The sequence below is a fragment of the Etheostoma spectabile genome, chromosome 9 (genome assembly GCF_008692095.1).
Source record: "Etheostoma spectabile isolate EspeVRDwgs_2016 chromosome 9, UIUC_Espe_1.0, whole genome shotgun sequence".
In the NCBI taxonomy this organism is placed as follows: Eukaryota; Metazoa; Chordata; class Actinopteri; order Perciformes; family Percidae; genus Etheostoma; species Etheostoma spectabile.
Window position 1 is genome coordinate 28,178,856 of NC_045741.1, and position 11,956 is coordinate 28,190,811.

At 43.5% G+C, this 11,956-nt stretch overlaps 1 protein-coding gene across 1 annotated transcript in view; it reads right to left on the reverse strand.

Moving 5' to 3' along the window:
* Positions 1-11,956, reverse strand: part of scfd2 (sec1 family domain containing 2) — a 122,228-nt gene that overhangs the window by 10,730 nt on the left and 99,542 nt on the right. Inside the window, 1 exon segment of the mRNA XM_032526005.1 lies at positions 8,385-8,530. Coding sequence (XP_032381896.1) covers positions 8,385-8,530 — 146 coding nt within the window.

Sequence of the window (11,956 nt, forward strand, 5' to 3'; positions counted from 1 at the left end):
TTAACAAGAGTTATCTCAAGACACTTCGCAGATAGAGTAGTCTAGACCACACTCTATAATTTGCCAACAACCCAAGAGCGAGCATTAAATGCGACAGTGGCGAGGAAAAACTCCTTTTAGGAAGAAACCTGGGACAGACCGAGGCTCTTGGTGGGCGGAGTCTGACGGTGGGGGTGTACTGAGTAGTGGCAATAACAGTCACAATAAAGATAAGAGAACAGTGACTAGAAATAGTAGTTTGTAGTAGTTCATGGCACAGCAGGATGTAGCTGGGCGTAACAGGGCGTAGCAGGTCACTGCAGGGCGTTACAGGGACACATTATAGTAGGGGGATGCAAAAGCATTGGGAGTAGCAGGGTGGCAGGAAGTAGCAGGCGTAGCAGGACTTAACAGGGCGTAGCAGAGGTCACTGCAGGGCGTTACAGGGCACAGTAGGATGCCGCATGGCGTAGCAGGATGTAGCAGGACGTAACAGGGCGTAGCAGGTCACTGCAGGGCGTTACAGGGCACAGTAGGATGCAGCATGGCGTAGCAGGATGTAGCAGGACGTAGCAGGGCGTGGCAGGACTTAACAGGGCGTAGCAGGTCACTGCAGGGCGTTACAGGGCACAGTAGGATGCAGCATGGCGTAGCAGGATGTAGCAGGACGTAGCAGGACGTAACAGGGCGTAGCAGGTCACTGCAGGGCGTTACAGGGCACAGTAGGATGCAGCATGGCGTAGCAGGATGTAGCAGGACGTAACAGGGCGTAGCAGGTCACTGCAGGTCGTTACAGGGCACAGTAGGATGCAGCATGGCGTACCAGGATGTAAAAAAATCTCGAAAGACAGTAACGTTTATCTCAGCTAAACTGAGATGGTGAGCACGTTAAACATTACACCTGCCAGACATGTCAGCATGGTCATTGTGAGCATGTTAGCAAGTAGCACACCCTCACAGAGCTGCTAGCATGGCTGCAGTCTTGTTTTCCTAGCAATAGAGGAGGGTAGGAAAGTAAGGGTTAGTAAGCTAAAGGTCAGCCATACTTTAGCTTACTTTAGATTAAGCTGAGAGTGTACGAGCTGATGAAAAACAGTCATAGTTTTACTATGAACACCATCATATGACAGGATCTACCTCTCCAAAAACAGTCAACAGCACCTGGCTCACTTTTCCATAGTTATGAGCTGCCTAGCGTTCATGTGCAACACTTCATTACTTTTCCCAGTCGTTCTGACAGTGAAAAGCAATTAGAGGTTTCAAAAAATTGGAATGTCCTTGAAGGAGCTGAACTGCAGAACCTCAACTAAAGCCTCACAAATAGATTTTGATATTATTAAAAGGTGAAAAAAAGTGACAGTGACTCAGCTTTTTCTGCCCAGCTACCCAGAACAGAAGCTACCATTTATAGGTCTCAAAGCTAACAGAGTTTTCTTTTCATGGGAGAGAAGTTTGCTGTATCAGAGAACAATAAACACCCAGATAAGCCTTGGGAGAGCTTTATTTGAGTACTCTGGATAGCAGAAGTCTTAAAATAGAGCATCTGAATACCGTATTTTCCAGTCCTGGAGCACTGGATTACTTGCCTTATTTTACATGAGGCCAGAGTTAGTGACACATCAAGGCTATATCCCAAAATATGAGCGAGGCATGGGACACAACCTGTCCTCTGGATGTTGTTGGAACATCTGGACACTCAGCAAAGACTCCATCGCCCAAACTGTTGATTTAGGAACTACACAAACACACACATACACATACACACACTCTTGTCCAAATGCTAATGCATCCAGTTGTTTCTGCCCACAGGCATACTCTCGCCTCAATACAGAGTATCAGTATGCATCATTCTCAACTCCCCCTCATTCAGCCCCAGAGGAGCAGCCAAATTAGTCCTGGGGAAATCCTGCTGTCCAACGTTTACCTCTACCAACATGACTTTAACGCATGGGTCAGCCTGCACAAATTAAGCTGTGAGTAAACACATTAATGATTCACCTCCGATTAAATAACAGCCTCAGGCAAGCACATACACAACCAACAGCCTCGCAGCCATAAACAAGCCATCCGGCCCACAGTCACGCACACCACACGCTCCATTTTCATACGCTATCCTAAAAAGCTAAAAGCAATCCCATTTCACCACCACAGGCACCCAAACTATAATAATTAGTCATATGATAATGCCAGAGCTTAAATATTAATCTAAACACACAGACACATGTACATACACACACACACACACACACACACACACACACACACACACACACACACACGCACACGCACACGCACGTGAGTATCAGTTTTCCCACAAATGTTTTTTTGCATAGAGATGGATGAACAAATTAATGTGACAACATCAAAAACACTCAGCAAAGAACAGAACGGACTGGAATGTGTTTGTTGTCAAAATCATAACACAAAGTTGTACTACACATCTCATTTAAGAAAGAGTACAGCGTGTCCCCCCGAAAGCTCAGTAGTTAAAATGTCCCGTCCCGCTTGTTTATTCCATACAAAGACCGAGGCCGATACAAAAGGTGTAAAAATGGCAATTTGTGGTTTCACAGGAAGTTATTGGCCGGACTATTTCTTATCAGGGCACAATGACTTCCTGGAGTCTCTGCTGGTTGTCTGGCAACCTCACAGTGACAACAAGGCTCCAGGGAAGTCACTGGCTTCTGGAAAAAAAAGTTGAATGCAGAGCCCGACCAATAAAGGATTTTTTAGGCCAATACTGATACAAATATTTGGTTATTTAAAAATCTGATATGCCGATATATCGGCCAATACATACCTGTATTTAAAAAAATAAGTACCAGGGACATTGTAGAGCGTCCTTTGGTGGACAGACTATGCAACGCCACCAATAATCGTGATGTTGTAGAGCGTCCTCTGGTGGACAGACTATGCAACGTCAACACGGTTAACATAACATGGTTGGCAGTCCGTTTTAATTTTTTAAACGTTCATTTATCAGAATAATTTCTTTGTCATTATAAATGATTCGGATGAATGAATATTTAAAAAAAACATTTGATTTCTTTTCTTTTGCCGATACCGATAGATCGAGAAATGCCGATAACATCGGCCTGCCAATATATTGGTCGGGCTCTAGTTGAATTATTCTTAAAGGATTGAAATGAGAAAAGTCTTGATTGTGGTCCATTAAATGTCTTTAAGTTCACTTCATTCAAAGTGCCCATGTCATAAATAAACGTCTGGGATTTGGGGGGTTATTTTGTGTCTTCCACACACATACAAACTTGGAAAAAAGCATCCCTGCTGTTTTGAGTGAGATACGGTTTCTGAATGTCCTTTGCCTTCAGTCTCCGGGTGAGCTGGTCAACATTGGCAGGGCCGTCTTTGAAACATTTGAATTATCCCACCCAACCCCCCTCCTATCAGAGCATACAGTGTCTATGTCTCCACCCACCAGGTACAGCAGTAACTTCTCGGATCTCCGCCATGTTGTTATCGATGCGGTAGCACCAGTTTAGGAGGCGCTGTGCCAAAGCACCACTGAAAATGTTCTGTTTTTGGCTGTAAAGACGAGCACAAAACATTGTGTGTTTTTTTTTTTTTACATGTTCAAAAAATTCACAAAAACAAATAAGAGCCACACTGGAGAACTTAATTATAAATTTGACTGGATGCAGCGGAATCTTGTCAAATCTATAATGAAGTAGATTACAGCGTTTTTTTTTTGTTTTCAATCCCAACCCTTAAGTTTTGCTTCACACAGTCCTCACGTACAACTGAGTCGGTATTGGCTAAAAGGTTGAAGCCAATAGAGAGAATGTTTATTATAGATATAATCAATTTTACACCTCACAGCTTCCTCTAACGTGCCTATTGACTTTCCCTTTGGTAGGAAGTCATGAGTGTGTATGCTCCCACATGTAGCCATAATTTCTCAGAGTAGACCAGGATTTCTTGTTACTACAGCTTATGATTGGTTATGAAACTCTCCCCTTGTCTCATTAGCAGGCAAGCAATCAAGCCCCTCCCCCCTCCGCTCAGGTCAATAGCTAGATAGAGCGCTTAAGATGCCAGCTGTTATAGGCTCCGTCACACAGCCTTCATTGATGTGTTTTTTCCCCCCCAGGAAATTCTTCAGTGTTCATTTACTCCCAGCATGATATGTAATCAGCAAATGTGCAATTTTTATGCAGCTCCACAACGGGATTACATGTGGAGGGAAAGGCATACGAGTGCTGCTGTCTGCCGGTCTGATTAATTATGACTGGGATAAACAAAGCGTGATCGGAGCCATCGAAGGAGCTGTGATGTTTTCATCAATTTCACAGAATCCATTTTCTCTAGTAAATGTAATGCTGCATTTAAATAAACAGCGGGAAGGTAAATGTAAAACGATCGACCTACCGCTGACAGGTCATTTTTCAGTCTTACCCCCGAGAAGGAAAAGGGGGGACTCTCTGGGGGAACTATTTCATGAGAGGAAGACATCTTGACCAACAGGTATTGGCTTTATTGGTGGGGAGGATGAGTACTGAGAGATGCTGATGGATTTCTAACGTCTTGAGGTAGCTGGCAGAAATCACGCTGTTCTCCTTCTACATGAAATCCAGCAGGGGCAGGGACAGACAGTTCTGTCCCAACAGAAACGCAAGGTTGTTGACACACACACACACACACACACACACACACACACACACACACACACACACACACCACACACACACACACACACACACACACACACACACAGACAATCAGTTTGACAAAGATGACATGATGTAATGATCCACTGAGATGGACTAATGAGATTCAGCACTACAACCTTCTGACGATTAGAGAGAATTACCACTCAGATTTCGCTTTTTCTTCTGAGGCTGAATAAAAAAAGTGATTTCAACGTACATTGACTGCATTTAGTATGTTCTCATAGCTGCATGGGAATAGTTGGACATTTTGGGAGACACATTATTCTCTTTCCTGCTGAGAGTTAGACGAGAAGATTGATACCACTCTCACGTCTGCATGCTAGAAATGAACCTACTGCCAGCAACCAATTAGCTTTCAGTTGCCTGGCAACCAGCAGAAACTCTAGTACGTTACTACTCCCAATCCTTGAGCTAAGCTAGGTTAGCCAGCTGCTAGCGGTGTAGTTTCATATTTAGTGTGCAAATATGAGGGTGACCAAACATCCTCTTTTGCTCAGACATGTCCACTTTTTACATAATGTCTGGGGCGTCGGGGGGTTACAAATTCATGAAAATGTCAGTTTTTCACTGTTTTTCACTAAGCGTGTACTTAAATTGCCTGGCGCTCAGCACACAATACTACAGTACTACAGTACTACAGTACGAGAGGCTGCTCACATACAGGGAGTGGATCAGACAGGGAGCACATACAGGGAGCAGATCAGACAGGGGCACATACAGGGAGCAGATCAGATAGGGAGCAGATCAGACAGGGAGCACATACAGGGAGTGGATCAGACAGGGGCACATACAGGGAGCAGATCAGATAGGGAGCAGATCAGACAGGGAGCACATACAGGGAGTGGATCAGACAGGGAGCACATACAGGGAGCACATACAGGGAGCAGATCAGACAGGGGCATATACAGCGAGCACATACAGGGAGCAGATCAGACAGGGGCACATACAGCGAGCACATACAGGGATCAGACAGGGAACAGATCAGACAGGGAGCACATACAGGGATCAGATCAGACAGGGAACACATACAAGGAGCACATACAGGGAGCAGATCAGACAGGGAGCACATTCAGTGGGCACATACAGGGATCAGACAGGGAACAGATCAGACAGGGAGCACATACAGGGAGCAGATCAGACAGGGGCACATACAGGGAGCACATTCAGTGGGCAGATCAGACAGCGGCGTAGCATTACACACAAATTGCTGAAGCGTAAGTGCAGCTTCACAGTTGAACTGAAAAAAAAACTTTCCACGTACCGTCCCGGTCGGGACAAGTGGGAGGTAAAGTGCACCGTGTGCAAAGTTAGCACATATGTTTCAGTGTCTAACAAAGGTGCCGGAGATCTCAAAGCCCACATGGACACTGACAAACCTGATCTTGTTACATTGAAAAGGTTTTAAGAGATATTTAGTTGAAGCTGGATTCTGAAGCTGACACAGAATAGGTCATATTTAGAACATTATTTCACATTTATTTATTGAAAAGAACTATTATTTTGTTACAGGTTGTAACATATTTTATTTCATCATATAAGTTATTTTTATACCATTGAGGCAGAGTATAGCAAGTTCTGTAACCTCTGAGAAGCCTGTCTGAATTTGTGTTTTGAGGCCGGGCCGAGTGTCTTCTTTTTTGGAAATCTAAATATGGTCACCTATTGAATACTGCTGAAAACACATGGCTAAAACTTGTGAAATAGCATGAAGATGGATAAAATTGTTTTACAGCTTGAAACATTTCAAACATGTTATGTCACAATCCGGATGAACACTAGACCTTCAGCTCCTCCAATGAGAACAAGGCTTTGCACCCCAAGGCTTTATGATTGGCGAAAAATGGCTTATGTAAGAATTGGGACAATAAAAGACACCATCCAGATCATTTAAAGGAGGTTCCAGAGACAATAAAAGACACAAAGAGAAGGACAAAGAAGTGCCTGCTGGTAAAGCTTTTGTTCAAGCTCATCTCCAGTTTGTTTATGTCCGTGTGATTTGCAAATATTTAAGACCTCTAAAGAAAGAAAGTGTCAAGTGTCCTGAGCTTTCATCGACTAACCTTTATGCTCCTAACATACAGTACAATATTTTTTTAAAAGCTACCCAATCAGGGTGAAGGACATTGATGGTGAAGCCGAACTGTTGACTGTCCTGAAGACAAAAGCAGTAATGTCAGGGATGCTCTGGTAAGTCTGTGCCTGTGTTACAGCAAGAGTGCAAAAAAGAAGGTAAAGAAAACACAAGGAAAACCAGTTGGGTGTAAGGAACAATGATAACTAATTACTCTGCCTTTCTTAGGAGTGCTGGGGAATAAAGTTCTGTTGCTGGAGCTGCAATGGTGGATTGCAGTTGATGTGCTTGCGACTGCCTTGACTGAAAAGATCAGAGAAAAGACGTGTTGGATTTGTCTACCTAAAGGGAACTAGCCTACAACACCAAGTATGTGTGGTGTGTAGGAGTGGGGAAAAAAATAATATCAGAAATCTTATGTATCTTGATTTATTGTGAAAATCGATTGTTTTCCATAGAATCAAAGTTTTTTATTTATTTATTTTATTACCAACAATTCACCTAAATATTTTCTGTTTATACGGGACTGCTGACGGTGACTACATCCCATCGGCAAAACAGAGCGGAAGCTAAAAATGCAGAGAATCCATGTTATGTACTTCTTACTCTATATCCACAACCTTCCACTTCTGGGATTGTGCCGTTGCCGAATTTTAAACTTTGGTGGATTTCTGAGGACTATGGTTACGTTATGTTCCTCAGATCTCTGCAGGGTAAATCCAGACAGCTAGCTAGACTATCTGTCCAATCCTAGACTAGGGGTTACCTGGTCCTCAGATCTCTGCAGGGTAAATCCAGACAGCTAGCTAGACTATCTGTCCAATCTGAGGACTATGGTTACCTGTCCTCAGATCTCTGCAGGGTAACCCAGACAGCTAGCTAACTATCTGTCAATCTGAGGACTATGGTTACCTGGTCCTCAGATCTCTGCAGGGTAAACCCAGACAGCTAGCTAGACTATCTGTCCAATCTGAGGACTATGGTTACCTGGTCCTCAGATCTCTGCAGTAAATCCCACAGCTAGCTACTATCTGTCCATCTGAGGACTATGGTTCCTGGTCCTCAGGTCTCTCGGTAAATCCAGACAGCTAGCTAGATATCTGTCCAATCTGAGGACTATGGTTACCTGGTCCTCCGATCTCTGCAGGGTAAATCCAGACAGCTAGCTAGACTATCTGTCCAATCTGAGTTTCTTGCAGAGCCACTGTGGCTCCATCCAGCGCTTAGCACCAACCATGACAATTGTGATTGGTTTAAAGAAAAGCCAATAAACCAGAGCAGGTTTTCTCCCATCTTGGATTGCAGCGTGGACTAGCCAGACCCTCCTCCATGGCGCTGTGGAGGAAGGTCTGGCAATGCAAGACTATGTACTTAAATAAATGTCAGACTGACATGTGAAGTGCATTATTATCAACAATTAGTTTTTAGAAACTCATGATATATTGTCTCTAGAAGTGTATTATTCAACTTTTGTTTCTGTTAAAGAACAATCGCAAAACTCAATACTATCGAATTGCAATACAAAACTAATCGGTACCCACGTATTGTGAAATAATCAAATCAGGACAAAAGCATATGGTCCCAGCTCTAGTGGTGTGTGTGTGTGTTCTGATGTTGACAGTCTGTGTTTGTGTGTCTAAGACCTGGTGAATTCCATCGCTGGGGGTGTAGACCGAGCGCAGGTGCTTGAGGTGGTCTCTGGTGTGGCTCAGACCTCGGAGCGTCTTGAACATCTCCTCCACCGTGGAATGGGCTCGCTCTGTGGTCAGCTCCTCTGGGTTCGCACAACCTGGCAACAAAAACACACCTACTTACTAAATGGGAAAAAAAAACGGAATCATATAATGTCAAGAGTGTGACAACAGAGGGAAATGGTTTGGCTTTGTAAGAATGCATCACTGTAGTGTGACAGGTTGTACACCTGATTCACATAAAATCAGAAGAAAGCCAAACATGCAGAAAAACAATTGCATCTGCAAACATCTTGCTTTTTGCGGGTCATTTTCTCAGCTGGGTGTGCGCTGGAACCAATTATCAAGGTAAACGCATGGCAGCGAGAGGACAAGAGCTGCTTTATTCCAGCAGAAAACACTGCCGTCTAATCAAAGGCTGAATGTTCCCTCCTTTCTAAAGAAGTGCGTAGGGAAGCAAGGGCCTGCTGCGAAATAAACCCAATGTGACACAGCATGAGATAAAAGGAGAAAAACAGAGAGTGAAGCAAACAGAGGACAGAGTGAGAGAGGACAGAGTGACTGTGAAAGAAGACAGAGGATAGTAGCCAAGCAGGGTGTTTACAGAGCTGTGGGCAAAGTAGGTCTGCACTCTGGCACCCGGGCTTTCCTCTGGCGCTGCTCAGGAATGTAGCTGCCTTCTGTTAACAGGACAGTCAGCTGTGGTATAAAGAAATAGAAACCTGAATAAACCCAAACTAAGCTAAGCTAACTCTGAAAGGCTCAAAACAAAGAACAAGGACGATAACTCACTCCACCATCAGAGGTGCAAATCAGCATAGTTACGTCAGATGGTGCTTTTTACAAAGCAATGTAGCATATGTGGATTTTTAAAAGAATCATTTTCAGCCAATGACAAACTGTTCACTGACTGGAACTTTAAGCTCCCACTTCCTCCCAGTCAGATGCTTTGAACTTGGTGCTGGGATAAGAAGGTTAAAACTACAAAAGCCACTTAATGTGTCCTCCTCTCAGTCTCTGTTGGTCCACTCTGAGGTGTACAAACACTTCTTCACACTGGCCTATATGCTGACTCCTTTGTAAGGGACCATGCACCATTAGCCTGACAAGCCATCAAGATGTTGGGTCTGGGAACTCCCCATTGGCCGGGCTCAATCCGAGGAGCGGGACTAATTGTTGTCTTTCAAATCCCCTCTGCAGGCAATAGGATAGCGCTCCAACCAATCAGAGCAGCGAAGAAGGTGACGTAGTCAGAGCTTTGTTTTCAATGTAACATATAGAATTCACACAGAATTGTTGCAACTCTGCCATCCTTATGTTAAGCCCGCCCACCGACTCTATACACGATGTGATTGGCCGGACCAGAATTTGGTTTTTCCAGCTCGCAAGCCAACGGAGAGTTACTTGACGACCATGGCTGCAAATTACATTTGCTGCCGCTAGGGTGTGTCTAGATTTCCAGGCTAATGCACCATAGTAAACACAATTGAAACTTTTTGATGACCTGCAACAAAATTAGCTGAGGGCAACACATAAAAAAATAAAACACAATACAGGTTAAGCACAACATCACACTAATGCACAATTGGTTTATTTACATCTAGCGTACATTTTAACTTTTGCATATTATTTAAGCAGTTGCACATTTTTGTTTCCCCATCCTGTACATATTCAAATATTTGTTCTTTTTACTTTATTCATATTATTATTTCATGTATATTGTATGTATGTATATTTTTTTCCTAGTATTTCATTTATATTTCTATTCTGTGCTTTGTGACTGATTTTGCTGCGGTAACAACGAAATTTCCCATTTTTCTTGGGATCAATAAACATCCATCCATCTATCTATCCATCTATCCATCTATCTCGGTCCATAGGGAGTTGGGTTGGGAACCGGAGGGTCGCTGGTTCAAGTTCCCGTACGGCACTGCTAGGGGCTCTTGAGCAAGGCACCGTACCCCCCCCCCAACTGCTCAGGGCACTGGCAGCCAACTCATTCTGCCATCTCTCCTTTTGTGCATGAATAGGTCCTGAGCATGCGTGTGTGTGTGTGTGTGTGTGTGTGTGTATGTGTAGTGATTACTAACAAAACAGTATAAATTGTAATTTCCCACACTGAATAAAAAAATATTATTATTACATCATACAGCCCTACTTTGAAATGAAAGCACAGACAGAAACCATTAAAGTGAGTAATACATGACAGTTAAAAGACATGTGGAAAAAGTGACTTAATTCACTGACTGTTACTGCTGTTACTGACTGTTAACTCTTACAAGGCTGAAATCTGACCTGCATGAATACTTTGCTTCATTGGATTTGTAACACTGTGTATGTTAAATATGTCAATATCAGCACATTTAAATAACGTCAACTGAACAGCTTGACTTTGTCAAGTTTTAATCTCCTTGGATTTGTTCTCTGTTAGTTCCTTCGCCGTCCCATGTAGACTATAACAAATTTAGCACGGCAAATCTTTGTTTTGGAGTTTCTGTCTTGGGGAATGTAAAGTGCCTGGCCCGGCGGTTGGCTCTGCCCTGGCTGGGAGGTAAACTCTCAGGAATAACAGCAGGGCCATTTGACGGAGCAGAGCGTGAAGACTCACTCAGATGTGGGTCTTATCTTTCCAGACACCCGCGGAGGAGAAAGGCACCCTACAAAACAAACTACAACAGATGTTTGTCTCAGAGCATTTATACTGCTTAAGAACTCTATGATACAAGAAAATGGGAAAATACAACATGCAAATACGACGTAAATGCAGTGACACGATAAGGCAGTAATCAGGTTGACACCTACTGCTTAGGTTGGGGGGTATATTCTATGTGTTTGTGGCAGGAGTTCCCTTGCTAGATCCATTATAAGGGTTAGCTATAGGAGCAGGTGTGTAAATCTGTGCTTACGGGTCTGCTATTTTGGAGCGGGTTGACTTGTTGCCAAAAGCATGCAGTGCAGTTCCAGGACCAGTTCTGGGGCTGCGGCAGGCTGAGGCAAACCTGTGGTCTAGATGTTGATCGTGGCACAGCAGATCCTGTTCAAGAGCAGCACCAGGTGCTGGCGCCCATCCAGCATGGCTGCGAGGCTGAACACCTGTGGCTGAATTCATCTCACGCGACACCGCCACGCACGCCACCCACCATAACGGCACCGCACCACACACTGGCTGATGGCTCTCACGCACACGTGCAAGCGGGATTCCGAGTTGTTCAAATCCAATCTTTATAAAGTATAGAGTGTGGTCTAGACCTAGTCTATCTGTAAAGTGTCTCGAGATAACTCGTTATGATTTGATACTAAAATTGAATTATTTAAAAGCCACCTGTCTGACTGTCGACCATAATTTATTGACTTTATATGATTATGCACATTTTTCAATTTCTTATCCTGCACTGTAACTTTTATTCTTGTCTTTAATCTGCTTTTATTTTGTTAACTTTGTGTATGTCTTTAATGTTTAATTTCTTATACTGCACTGTAAGTTTTATTCTTGTGTTTTATCTGTTTTTGTGTAAAGCACTTTG